The 14653-nt window shown below is 34.6% G+C and overlaps 1 protein-coding gene and 1 long non-coding RNA gene across 3 annotated transcripts in view; one reads left to right on the top strand and one right to left on the bottom strand.

Annotated features, from left to right (window-relative positions):
- The window catches only part of LOC144841888 (uncharacterized), a 17623-nt gene extending 16339 nt beyond the window's left edge, over positions 1–1284 (top strand). The window contains exon 3 of the long non-coding RNA XR_013612056.1: positions 1152–1284. This is a non-coding gene — a long non-coding RNA (uncharacterized LOC144841888). The remainder of the gene's footprint in view (positions 1–1151) is intronic.
- LOC144841880 (sushi domain-containing protein 2-like) overlaps positions 1–14653 on the bottom strand; it is an 18851-nt gene extending 4198 nt beyond the window's left edge. For both annotated transcript variants that reach the window (XM_078698159.1, XM_078698160.1), the window contains exons 1-17: positions 14528–14653; positions 11479–11720; positions 10614–10803; positions 9911–10009; positions 9346–9473; positions 8220–8576; positions 7862–7996; positions 7282–7444; positions 6337–6603; positions 5600–5912; positions 4853–5116; positions 4298–4566; positions 3992–4129; positions 1788–1958; positions 1132–1398; positions 654–902; positions 49–222 (exon numbers count right to left, since the gene is read on the bottom strand). In XM_078698159.1, coding sequence (XP_078554285.1) covers positions 49–222; positions 654–902; positions 1132–1398; positions 1788–1958; positions 3992–4129; positions 4298–4566; positions 4853–5116; positions 5600–5912; positions 6337–6603; positions 7282–7444; positions 7862–7996; positions 8220–8576; positions 9346–9473; positions 9911–10009; positions 10614–10803; positions 11479–11720; positions 14528–14585 — 3484 coding nt within the window. In that variant the 5' untranslated portion in view covers positions 14586–14653. The remainder of the gene's footprint in view (positions 1–48; positions 223–653; positions 903–1131; positions 1399–1787; positions 1959–3991; positions 4130–4297; positions 4567–4852; positions 5117–5599; positions 5913–6336; positions 6604–7281; positions 7445–7861; positions 7997–8219; positions 8577–9345; positions 9474–9910; positions 10010–10613; positions 10804–11478; positions 11721–14527) is intronic.

The following is a 14653-nucleotide window of genomic DNA, read 5'->3' as shown; positions in this document are numbered from 1 at the left end:
AATGAAGTACAGTACAAGGTAATGTGTATATATAAACTTAATAATTACCAACACAGACAGGTGTAAGATCTGACCAAACTCCTTCTGTTGTACAAATGATCCTAGATTCACCAGTCAATTTGAAACCAGTTTCGCAACTAAATATTAAAATGCTGCCCTCTGTGTACGTTGTACCAGTCTTGGAGCCGTTTTGCGGAGTAGATATGAAACCACACACTACAACTGTAAAAGAAAATTATTAGGATTTTACAAGTGGAATGGTGGTTGTACTGTAGATATATATTGAAAATGGGGGTGAGGTCATGGTAATTGGTATTCAATGATGTGGTAGTGGTCATCATGGTGATGGTAGTGGTCACCATGGTGATGGTAGTGGTCAACATGGTAATGGTAGTGATCATCATGGTGATGGTAGTGATCATCATGGTGCTGGTAGTGGTCATCATGGTGATGGTAGTGGTCATCATGGTGATGGTAGTGGTCACCATGGTGATGGTACTGGTCATCATGGGGATCCGTGGTCATCATGGGGATGGTAGTGGTGAATTTGGTAGTGTTAATGATGGTAATGGGTTTTGGTATTTGGTATTGGTAATCATGATGATGGTAGTGGTTATTCTAGTGGCATGTGATAGTGAAGAAAAAAAACGTACCAGGTTTAACATCTTCCTTAATTTCCTCAACAAATTCTACAATATCTTTTGTGACTTTGGCAATTTCTACATTCCCTGTAACTTGGTAGTCAAAGATACACTCAATATTGTCTCCACATAACTTCTTCACTTCTTCCTGGTCAAAATTGTCTGGTGGCTCAAACCATGGTACAAAATCGGGATTATAGTATGTACTATAATCAGTACCAGGTATATAATATAGAATTGAATCCTCAGGGTCAACTCGCCCTAAATAGAATCAAACAGTAGTCATGATTTAGAACAAAATTTGATGAAAATTACAACAACTGTTGCTGGTGTTTTTCTTGCCAACAATGTGTACTGTACACATAGCGATATTATAGTTCCTTACTATGGATGTTAAAGATGTATGTTAAGGGATGGTGATTAGATGAGGTCTGGGCATTTACTTTTTACTTAGCGACAGTGAAATAAAACTGTATATAAATTATATTACACTTCTCTCCAAAATCATAGTGGATATCTCGAAGAGTTGAGTTTGAGGGAATAATGTCACCATCTGGAGTTCGAAGGTCATCTGTGACATCATCATTCCAGTTTCCAAGCAATCCGCTGGTGTTGCCACGCAACATCTCAGGACCGTAGACTATTATTGACATCAGGTCATTGTTAGCTTCAACAACGAATGATAATCCAAAATCGTACGCTACTGTTATAGATACACTGGTCTCATTGGTTGCCTTAGTGTAGAAGATGGTAATTCCTGTGAAGAAGTTAAGTCAAATTTTAGCTCTGGATTTGATATTATTTTATTGAGTTCTATTTTTGTCAATCGTTTTAACGTCTTTTTAACAAAATAAATTAGATAAAGATTTTTAATGCCTCAATTTTCTATAATTGAGTCAATTTTTATTAACATTAGATAAAAATTCCTGTAGCACCAATTAAAAAAAAAATTGGCTTACAGTATTTCACGAAAAATAAGAAACTAAGTCTAAACTAAGGTTTTTTGATTTTGTAGCAAAGATGTATATTTTATAATTAAAAATAGAAATGTTAAACTTAGGGCGGATACACATTGTTGTAACAGAAACTGAACTTGTAAGTGTGATATACTAGGATACTTTACAACATTTTCATAAGTATTATTACCTGTGCCAGACCAGATCGGATTACCATCAAAGTTGATACGTGACCATACATAGTCTTCTGTCATATAGGCAACCAGTCCACGCACTTGGTTCAATGCGACGTGTACCATCGTATCATTGTTAAATTTGGCAGCGATTGCAGTAAACCGTGTAGCATCAATCGTTGTGGTACCTATGTTAAAATCAATAATAATTATCATATTATTATTAGGTTATATGCATTATCATGCATATAACCTCTTGATTCTGTCAGGATCTTTATTTATTTATTTATTCTTTCCTTAGCACTATTTTGTCCGTGAATTATCTTGACATCAGTTTCATCTAGCTAAGTCAATTTTCAGAGTATATTCCTTATGGCCAGGAATCGATGTGGTTATGTTTTCACGGTGCGCAATCAAACATTACGCGGTCTACGCGCGATTTAACGAAATCACGTTTGTAATCATATCTTCACAAGCATGAATCACTTTTAAACAAAATTTGGTACTCATAAATTTCAGGTCATATTTCATCACATGGCAAAACAATTACGTGCGTAGCGCATATAACGCATGCGTACGCGCGCTTAAAATGTTCAAAATTGTCAGAATTTATTTTCGATGAAATTAGAGTACGTTTCAGGCAATTTTAAGCGTTTAAAAAATTACCATGAGTGCGCAGATTTTTGCACGCGCACTGCGCGTTAAACGTTAATGCGCACTCTTTTTGCCCGATTTCTGTTATTACAACCTTTCTTTAATAATATCATCATATTTGATTCACTTTTCAACTCGAAATTGCGTTTTACAAGCACGTCAAAAGTGACAGGCTACGCACGTATAAGTTAACAAAATGGTGAAAATATGCTAAATTTTAAAATTAATATAGATCGTCAGAATGCTGGGGAACACCTATTTTTTATTTCATTTTCTTGAAGTGTATGTATCATATGTATGATTTATTATCAAATTAAGAGAACAAAAGTTGATTAAGTCATCATTAATTGCATATTAAATTTAAAAAAATTAATTTCGACAATCAAACAAATTATGACATTTTCTTACGCCGAAATAACAAACTTAACATTAACTTTCTTCCTTACAATGTTCATATATTAAAGTTAAAAGTATATAGTTTGACAGTGCATCATTTTATAAAATTTTTAAAGATGTCATCATAGTAAAAAATTATAATTCATTGCGGTATGTAATAATCTATCTGCACCAAAGTGGTTACTGCAAGTGGTTACTGCAAGTGGTTACTGCATAGTAAATACACAGAGGAATCTTTCTACATGTTTTAGTAAGTTGTGTATGGCTTGGTGGTCTGTGCTCGTGTCTATGAGTTTCAAGGTATCGAGTTCGAGTCTCACCTTGGGAAACAAAATAAGATTTTTTTTTATTATCCGTGTTGTTTGTTCAAATTTATTTCTTAGTGTATAGATTATACACATGATTTATAATGAAATCTAGATAAAAAGTAACTTATGTCTTTATTATTATGTAACAACAAATGTGGTTTATGACATTATACGCAGAGGGATCTTTGATCGGATTGTGATACCGGCTATTGTATTCGCGTTAGCAAGGTCGTATCATATTATTATAAATAAGATTCTGAGAAAAACAATCAATCAATATATCTTTTAAAAATCAATTATCTTTATTTAAATCAATGCATATAACCTATAATTCGTCATAGTGACGAATTAAATCTAGTTATTATTATTATTGGGTCAACCGGCTCAGGTACAGTGATTAAGTTGGGTCAACCGGCTTAGCTACTGTGATTAAGTTCACTTAGGTTGACCCTGGTCTCCCCAATTTCATTTTTTTTTTATGTATACTGAAATGAAATAATTAATTTGTTTAAATTACAAATTCAAGGCAAAATACATTTTATAATATCTTGGATAATTTGTAATGTTACTAAACTACTTTGTATTGGTTCGGTACGCACTTGCATTACACAGGATCCAGTTCTGGTATATGACCTTTTTGTGTGAAATATTAGGTCTTCGTCTTATATAGTATAATTTATAACTTTATAATTTTTTTTTATATTTTATACATTAATAAAGAAGAGAAATTGCTGACATCCATGGAAACCAAGTCTGGAAATCGCATACCTAAATTGGCATTAAATCTGTAGCAACGCACAAAATATGGTAAACCATGTACTGTATATTTTTCAATTCTTAATGCCCTAACCATCTTTACTAACCATTTTTAATTGGTTCGGTACGTCCTTGCATTGCAAACAATCCACCAAGTGCGTCCATCAGACTGTACTCTCCATGTCCATTGAATGTGTACGCAAGTCCATCCAGAGTTAATATGTGGGGATCACCATTCATTCTTGCTGTTAAAAACAAAATAATCTGTTAAAAATACGTCTATTTTGTGAAAGGTTTTTTTTTTGTACTATTGCTGGCCTAACATACAATTTTTATACAGCGAAATAGATTTTTTACTTTATAATGTTTTGATTACTTTCAAGTGTGCTTGTGTTGACTTATATAATATGTACCTGGTCTAGGAGGCTGGTAGCCAATACAATCCTGCGATGGTCGATAAGGTATGAAATACCGATCACAATCAGACCTAGTAGAGCAGCATCTTAAGTATGGCAAGACATCACTTGTGTAATGGGAGAAGTAGGGAGCAGTACCCGTTCGGTCGAATGGTTCTCTACCAAGATAGTGATACTGATGAATGTAACCTGCATACAAATTATCAGCTATATTAGCAAGGTCTCCGTTCAAGTTGTAACAACACTCTAAACCTTCTCCGTTGGAACTACAGGTAGTAAAGAATCAGATTATTTCTTTTAAGTTAAATTTTGTAATACAGTAATAAAAACAAATCTCAATGTCAACTCATAGGAGTGGATCCATGTAGCTTGGAAATGGCATGGGGAGAATTTGGAAGAGGTTGGGAATTGGATGGTTAAGAAAGTGAAAATGGGAAAAGGGGCCGAGAATAGGGGAAAATGTGAAGTGAAATATTTTCTGAAAGCTTGTTTCTTAAGAAGGAAAACTGTAGCTGACTTGATTCCTTCCACAAACAGTACGGTATAGTTTACCTGGGACTGCTGCTACGAACACAGTGCACAATATCAACGTCATCTGAACACGAATCCTGGACTGTATTTGAACAGCGTGGACTTGACTCAAAGCGTCCCCGATCGACCAAAGCAGTCTGTAGGTTACATGGACACCTCAATTCACCATCTGAAGTAAATGCTCCATACAAATTTGGCCATGACGAACACCATTTAGGTAAATCGAGCTTATATTTATAAAATATGCTCACGTCAAATGGGTCACTCCAAATATATAATGCAAAACTGTGAACAGATAAATAATGATACCATTTTATAAAATCTTGCAAAAGTGGAAGATGATAGAGGTATCTGACAAGTCAAGTCAAATAAACATTTATTTATTTCATTTTAAAATGAAATTTACTGTAATAGGCCTACATTTTAAATTCTGACGAGATTTTCTTTTTCAGAAAAAAAAAACAATACGTCAATGTTTGCATACACTAGTGTTAAGTAGGATTGAATGGATCTTAACTGATGTGAATGATAACAAACAAAAAATTATTAGATAACAACTCCCTGGTTATTCCATTTCCTTTTCGCACAAAGACATTTTGTTGCTTAAATTTGGTGGATAGTAATTATGTTTTACTGACATTGACTAACTTCTATCAATTTATTGTCTCAGATCAAGTCTGAGGTCTGTCTAAAATGCTATGATTAGCAACTTGGTGGTCCTCCAGACTTCAAACTTGAAAAGGATAAATGAAATGCATTCAAACTTACTCATTGTTACCGCCAGGTTCCTCGTCACCTTGCATAACACGAACGACTCCAACAAGTTTTGATGTTACCACTTCAAAATTTACAGGCACAAGATATTCATAATTTTCTTCTGCTGTTTCTAATTGCCTATCATTTGCGATATTTACTATCTCTAGGTTTGTTGGATTATAGTCATCATATAAAACGATGTCAATATCGAAGAAATGCCCTTGCAAGGCGTCTGCCCTCCACATAACCGTGTATCTTTGCAAATCGTCATCGTACTCAAGACGAGCTTTTGGCGCGACATCTTCGGTAACTTCATCAACACTCACTACAAAACAAGGATGTGGTGGATAGTATTAATAAAAACGAATTTAATGACAAATGTGCGTATGTCAGAATCAACGGCATCCAAGACTGGTTTAAAACAACCTCTCTGACAATTTGTCATTTATTAAATTATTTATTTGTCGGTTATTTACATACATCTTTAAACTTGATTTTGGGAAAAACATTATTGCCATATGTCTACACTTGTTGAATTGCATCTACGCCTGCTCTCACGTAAGGATGTGTGCCGCCGACGTTGGACTACTGTAAATTTTGTTCTAAGCAAATGCTCAACACATTACATTTGCCTATCTCCAGCCAGATGTGAAAATGAGGTAAAAACACAGCTGCCATGAGGTTGTAATATTATGGTAGTATGTTTTATACGTGTTTGATTATTATTTTATTATTCTCGAGTTGCTTACCTGCTGTATAGATTCCTTGAAAGCCATAAGTCATACCACCATCCTTTGAAAGAAAAACTGGTACTCTACCAATGCGCAGTAACCATGGAACCACACAAGACACTGCTCGTTCGTTTTCATATTGACACGCTACCTCTGGTCCGGTTTCATCATCAATGAACTTGCACATGACAATATCTTGATTATCGAAACACGTTCCTTGAATGAATATCCTTGCACCACCCAGCATGGATCCGAAGGAAGGATATGTAAGGATTGAGCCACTATCTGTACACAAAATAATATATGATTATGGTATCGTACGAAACATCTATCACATACAGCTACTGCTACTACCACACGCAAGAACTGACTATTGCACGCAACAACTATCACACTTAACTACTACTACCACACGCAAGAACTGACTATTGCACGGCAACAACTATCACACGTAACTACTACTATCATCACGCAACAGCTGACTATAGGCTACACAAGAAACAATTTGCTATCGTCGCAACTACCACTACCCCCGCAAGATATCTCTATTAAGCGGTTAAGACAGTGGAACCGAAATACTTTGCCATATTAACATCGGCAAGGGTTCGAGCCTCACTCGCTCCATGGTTCTGGCGGTAGAATAAGTCTTCTCGGATAAGGACTGTAAACCGTAGGTCCAGTGTACACATCTGCCGCACTTTAAAGAACCTAGTACATCTTTCGAGACGAGTAGGGGGTTACCCCGGTGTACTAGTACGCCTAGTATACACACAGCCACTGTCACTCATCAAGAGGGCCCCTTGATTGTCAGCATTACGCTGATACGTAAAATTGTTTTTTACAATCAAATAAACGTCTTCTCATATTGACTTGAGCTTGACATCTGCCAAATGAAGCTGCCATTCAAATCGAGAAATGGAAAAGGCGAAAATATTATGTATATATTTTGAGTTATATATTTACCAAAATCGTTGCAGTCATACGATACTACATTTTCTTCACTGATCTTGAAAAAGTATCTGCCTGGCTGGCCAACATTGCTTGTTTCATCAATATTCACTATGGCATCTGTCTGGGATTCAGGCACGTCATGATGCCTGAATTCATCACCAGCATTACATCCAACCTGAAGTTAACAATAAGTACATTCATTTTAATTACTATTGCATTTTTACCGTAAATAACTGAGTAAGCGCTTCACAAAACTATACAGCTATCGTGCTTTTATTTTCACGTGTGCCACAGTCGAATAAATTGCCGCATTCAAATGAAAGAAATATAGGCTATATATGAAAAATACCAACGTATTCCATTGTACTATTGCGTTATTCAATGTTCTCTCAATTTAGAAATCAGACATTATTAAGCGAGACTACTGAATCCTAAAGTGATATACTGGAAGGTGTCAAATCTAAATACAAAAATGTCAAATACCAGTATTTTACCAGAATATTAACTTGAAATCAAATTTGAACATTATAATTTGTTAGAATACTCAAATCACGGTAGGTAAGACATTTTGATTCCAACCATTGATATATACCTGGGCCGGTGTGCCACCTAGACCATAATTGTCTCCATCACTGGCAATTCCAGTTGTCCACTGTATATCACCGTAGTTGAATATAGTGTATGATTGTATACCATCCGTCACTAGAATGGCCTGGAAGGTGTTAGTCTGTGTTATAATAAACAAAAAATATATAGTACAAGTTTTATAGCTCATATTTAGATAAGGCACTTTTGAGAGGGACATGTTAATATGGTTGAATGATGATAAGGATGAAAAATACAGATGAATAATATCAAACTTTGAATAGGCAAGTTTGTAGTTTGAAAAGTTATTCACTTTGTACACATTAATGTTTTACTTTAAATTACGTTTACGGCTTCATACTCACAATATCACGCGTATCTGGGAAAGTTGGTCTGCCGTAATACGCGACTTGGTCCCAAGTAGCTACCAAATACCAAATCAGCTGAAATTCGTCTCCAGAATACATAACATGTTCGTTTACGATGTCATCGATGGCGTCAGCTAGGGATCTATCGTCAAGCCTTGTCATTTGTCTGTAGTAAATGGTGCCACCTTTAGTTGTATCAACATCCGCCCAAAACGGTGCAATGAGTGGCGTATCTTCATCAACAGTTGTATCTGTCGAAGATCCCCCACTCCCTTGGTCCGATGTTAAGGGAAAGGGTTGCGATGTATATGTCGCCTCTTCCTCATCAAATGAAATTAACCCATTTGTGTTCACCTATATTATATATATATATATATATATATATAAAGTCCAGTGTAAATTGATGTACAAAGATTTGTTTAAATGTGTGTAAGCCCTATAATTATTGTTAGTTCAGTGTTTTTTTCATTGAAATTATCCCATTTGTGTTCACCTATATTATATACATACATATATATATAATATATACTGTAAATTATAGAAACAGTGCTATAATTTACACAGTGCTACGCAACATCATTGATTTATATATATATATATATATATATATATATATAAAAGTCCAGTGTAAATTGATGTACAAAGATTTTTTTTAATGTATGTAGGCCCTATAATTATTGTTAGTTCAGTGTTTTATGTTGAATACATTCTACGGCAGGCTACATCATTATAAAACACATTTATATTGTTAAAGACGTATTGTTCCTCTGAAAAAATAATTCTTAAATATTCCATTTTAATGTCACATAATAGTTTCATTTTGATCAAAAATTGGATCGGAAAAAAAATATTTACCTGAAAAAACTGTAATTGAAAGCAAAAATTGTTTGCCAGCCAATATTGGTTGAATTTAACCATTTATTTTGTCATTTTATAAGTGGAAGCATTATTTTTTTCCGTTGTTTTCTACGGAAGTGATTAACTTTATTAAAACTACACAATAACCAATTCAAAATCTGATTTAGGCCTAATTAATCTATTATTAATTAATAATTAATTTTTTGTAGTTTAAGTTCTATGTTGTTAGCCGAAATCTTTTAAATTCTGAAAACCGTTTACGTACAAAAAGTGATTCATGCAGTTCATCGTAAAACGGAAAGAACGTCAATAGATCGATCCTACCCGAAGATCCATCGTCGTTAACCGGTCCAATTTCGTCGTTAAAATCAACACCATATGGAAACATTACCTCTGTAAAATTAATAATGATAATAATTCAGACTTGTACCACGTTCACACTGCCGAGCTAAAATCTGTTTAAGCCGTTTATTTTAGAAAAATACATTTGATATCAACGTTTACAATGCAATTATTATACCCAAGACCCAAGGAATAATTCCAAATAAAATGTTTCTAATACATCCAAATAGAGACAGAACACAAGTGAATGTTAGTCAGTTTGGTAATTATTTTTCAGAATCTGATGAGCATTACTCAGTGTTTCACGAAAGTGTCGTTGAAAATATTTGATTGATCAATGGGTGGCTGATTTGTTTAGTGTTCAATAATCGATCCAGATGAAAGGTGGGGGTAATGAGGAAGCTTAGAATCTCTATATTTTATAAAAGTCGAAGAAAAAAGTTTTTTCTCGCTTTCTTGATATTTTCAGAAAGATTCTAAAAACTTACGTTCCGTCGTACAAGCGTCGTACATTGCATTATCGCGAATAAAAGGAGTAGGTACTGGACAGATACTCCTACAGTCGTCAAACCTACGAGTATCATCACCTGAAATGAAACGGAAATAATGGGTGAACATCATGTGACAGAGATACAACCACGTGATATGTCAACTTGAGGCAGAATAGACTACTGTATCTTAACACCATGTTTTCAAGGAACGGAAGACGGCGCCGTTTTATTTATTTTTTTTAATAATGGAAAATGATAAAGAATTTAAATATAATATAGCTCAATGGACAAAAAATGTACTTATGTTGTCCATGACTCAACACAGTAGGTTTACTTAAGTTACTATCTGTACTAGTTAGGAACTATTCTGATTAACGATGGCGATGTTGTCAGTCAATAAGATTCTAGCGACAAGCACCAAAATAACGACCATTGATTCATACTTTATAGTTATTTTTACTTATTTTGATCTCCTTTCACACATTGTCTTCTTTTTCCCCCTAAAGTTTAAATATCTGTTCCTTTTTGTTCAATGTGTGAAAATAAATAAATGAAACAAACAAACAAGATTTAAATTAACATAACTGGTAACTGGTCTCCCGCGCGTAGCGCAATGGACACAATAATCTTTCTCCTCCGTATTTATTTCCTGTATATATTACTTCACGCATTACATTATAACAAAATAATAATCATTTACCTTCTGTAGATGTTATTATAGCAAAGCAAACTCTTTGCCATCTCGGCGCTGCTATCAGGTATGACCTTAATTCATCGGATAAAATATTCGAGAACTCGGCATCAACCAGACCTTTCTTTACGTCAAACGAGTAGCTTGCGAATGATCCAAATTCGGCATCAAGCGCCTGCACTATATTCCTTAAATCTTCCTGTAATACATTGTTGGAATTAAATAATACAATATAGTTGAAAAACTGCAGGTAAAATGCTGCAAGATCTTTGTTTGGACAATAAAACAATTTGTAATCGCTTCAGAAGAACCCAGTCAGTATGGGCTGACTGTTCTGAAGCGAATTTTTCAAGAAGTTGGCGTTCCCTGAAGCCACACCTTTTTTGGCTAAGGCTTCTAAACGCTGGGACCGATTGACTCACTACGCCAATGTGTCCCCTACCTGGGGAATTCTAGTTCTAGCTATATTTGAATGTGATTTTGTAATATATGGCCTATACGCATAGTTTTAGATATTTGTTAATGTCAACATCTTGGACGTTGATAGATTAAATTGTGCTAATAAGTAGTGTACTACTAATAATAATATTCGTTTTTTATATCGCGCTTATTGCACAGTGCTTCTAAGCGCTTCACATTATTACCCCAGTCTTTTATAATTAGTATAATTAGCGCAAAGTTGTGTCTTGAGAAAGAGCATCACAACTCCCCGCATGCGCACAAATCGAAAACTCCTATTATTTTATCGTTCCAGCCAAACATTGTCTAGGCCTTTAGTCTAGTTAATTAACTTTTTATTCATTCCTTAATTTATTTGCTAGCTAGTCTATTATAATAAAAATAGATTTCAATTGCTTCGATTTTACAATTATACCTTTAGCAATTGTGTCGCTTGTTGTTCTGTAATGCTGTCAAGTCCATCTCTCACCCTTACAAAGTCGGGTGTTCCAGAAAATAGTCCATTAAATATTAATCCACCATCGCTATCCATTTGAAATGAATATCCCACAACCCTTGTTCCAACGCTATTTGTCGAAGACATTTGCTGAAACGTTTCGTGTGACTTTACAAATTCCACCACCATATCTAATTCTGAATCCGTTAATCCCCCAACATCTGACAAAACCAAAAATGTATAATAATTAAAAACATGTATATATGCGACTAGGATGTGAGTGGGGAATGTGGACACACGATTCTGTAGGTGTCATTAGATACCATCTAACTGGCTATAGACAGTCAACTAGGAACGTTAAATACTATTTAATAAGGTTATCTCTGTCGTCAGTAGGTTCTATCTGCATGCAATGTATAGCTGACTGTCAATAGTCAGTTAGACAGTATTTCATGACAGCTGCAGAATCTGGTTAATGGCAAATGAACACCATAACATCTATAACTGCTATTATATGTTAGCCAACCGAAACGAAGCTTTATTCAATGTTAATTGATTACACCCTATAGATATATATTTTTTCACAATACAAAACAAATTGATATATGTTTGCTTAAGTTTTATACATCTATTTCCTCATTCCACTCCATAACAAAATCGTATATAGGCCTAGGCCCTAATAGTTTGAATATGAAATGATTTTTGCTTCATAGAATTGTTTGAAAATTAAATAAAGGACATTTCGAAATTGATTTTAGTAAGTAATTTAACATTGTTGTGTATACACGCTTAAATGACCAATTTTGACCAAATAACAATTACCGTACCAAATTAATTATATAGCCTACTGTGTGAACGCAAACTCAGCAAGTGGCATTATGCCAACTCGGAGCTTTGTAAATGCAAATGTTATGTGAACCGAAACGAACTGAATATGTACGGTAGCGACATTTAAGCAAATCACCTGAATCCCAGTGCTGTTATCTCGCTGGCATATGACAATATTTCTCAATTCTCAACAATATAACGGGCAAATTCCGTAATACAGCGTCCCATGTGTATTACATGTGATGTCTGTTTCATGGAAAGGTTAAGGGACGTTCTCTTTAATTATTTCATATGTGATGCTGTATCACGTAATTTTTTTATGATACTGGTAAATGTTACGGTACCACTTTCAAAGCAAAAACACGTTATATCAATTTTTTTAGAAATTATTTTTACTTCATAAAATTGTTGAAAATTATAAATGGAATTTCGAAATTGATTTTGAGCAATAGGCCTATATAATACAGGATGAAGGAGTGTCCATGATCACAACTTTAAGGCGAGTTGTTAAGCCTTGTCTACACTATATCAAATTTTATGTGACAAAAAAATGATGTGCCCATATATGGATGATGTCATATCACTACCATATTTGGGCACATCCCATTTTTTTTGTCAAACTATAGACGGTTTGATAGTGTAGACAGAGCTTTAGAAACGTTGTTCGGAAATCACGCAAGGTGTACGGTAGCGTGTAGTCCTATTTAAACAAACTTTACCACTTTTCAGAGCGAAAAAAACGTAATTTTGTGGTAAAGTTGTAATCATATTAGTATTTCAATACAGGATATAAGGGGAAACCAATGACCACATTACATAACTTTCAAACGTCAGTTTATTTGTTCGAAATTTGATCAATCATCCGAGGTGTACGGTAGCGAAATTTAAACCGTACATTTAGCTCCAGTCAAGAAATTGCAATTGTTTCTTGTTACTCGATTTAAAGGAATTATACACGAGCAAGGCCTATTTTATTTTTACTCGGGGGTTTTTACCTGTTCCTTTGGGACACCCCCATATTAAAAGACAGGGGAAATGATAATCATAACACAACAATCAATTAATCCTTATTCAGAGGGGATACCTCTGTAAGGAGTCACTTTGTTGAGTCCCCCGAAGATACCCAAATAAACGCCGTGTAGGCCTATATTGTAATAGGGGGAAATGGCAAAATCACCTTTAGAGTAATATTAAGCTATCACGTTTACAGAGACGGGAGGAGTTGGAGTACCTTGTCCACTCACAGGGAACATTTTGCCCTTTTTTATCAGCCGCTTTCAAGCACTTGATAGTCCACAAAAAAGTACACACAGTATAATAAAATAGTACAGAGTACGTTCGAAGTGAATGAGCCAAACGGGACTAACAAATTTAAATGTAGACAGGTGGAGCGTGGCGTGTCATATATAGTTGCCATCAAAAGTATTGACGGTACCGTGGGTTCGATATACACAAAAAAATCAGGAAATATCAGGGAGATTTATTTTACATCTCCCTGGAAATATTATACAGTGCATACGTACACTGTTGTAGTGTATGGTACTCTTTGCAAGGAGGAAGTTAATTAGTTATTTTCCTCCGTACTCAGTGTAGGCCTATTCATTCTTAACAACATCTTTCAAACGAAATGATATTAAAATCAGGAGTATCTCTAAGAAGTGTTTTCTCATTGGTGTTGAGTAAGCCTAAAGCTCTGTCTACACTATGAAACTAGTTTGACAAAAAAAAATGTGTAATGTGCCCAAATATGGTAGTGGTATGATGTCATCGTGTCCATGGGCACATCACATAAAGTTTGATAGTTTGATTTTATTGTAAATAAAAGAAGAAATAAAGAATTCATAAACACTTCTATACATGGTGGTCCTATTTACTGACAGATTATGTATTTCGTATTGTTTTAATGAGTCCGCTTTAAAAGTTATTACCATGGTACGATACACTATTTATCCTTATTTCAATAGGCTTTAATATTTAAAATGTTTAAATCAAATTATGCTGCTTTACTTTACGTACCCGACCGGTAGTATAATATTTGTTCTTATGAATTAGGCTATAGTGGGATGAATGACCATCGGCGCCTTGTAAATTAAAACAGCAGGAAAACCTCTCTGAATAACGATGATGATCATATATTCTATGTTGAACACTTTTATAGTCCTTATATATGTTATTTTAATTAGAAATGTAATTTACTTACCCTGACTATGGCAAATAGACAATCCTGTAATAATAAGGAAGACAACACACAGTGACATCTTTGCTGACCCGTTCACAACTGTGAGGAATGAGGAAATGATCGACAAAATAAACACTCTACCTCCTC

This window comes from Antedon bifida, chromosome 5, assembly GCF_963402885.1.
Source record: "Antedon bifida chromosome 5, ecAntBifi1.1, whole genome shotgun sequence".
Classification (NCBI taxonomy): Eukaryota; Metazoa; Echinodermata; class Crinoidea; order Comatulida; family Antedonidae; genus Antedon; species Antedon bifida.
Note: the sequence above shows the minus strand (reverse complement) of the source record. Positions and strands in the feature narration are given on the sequence as shown.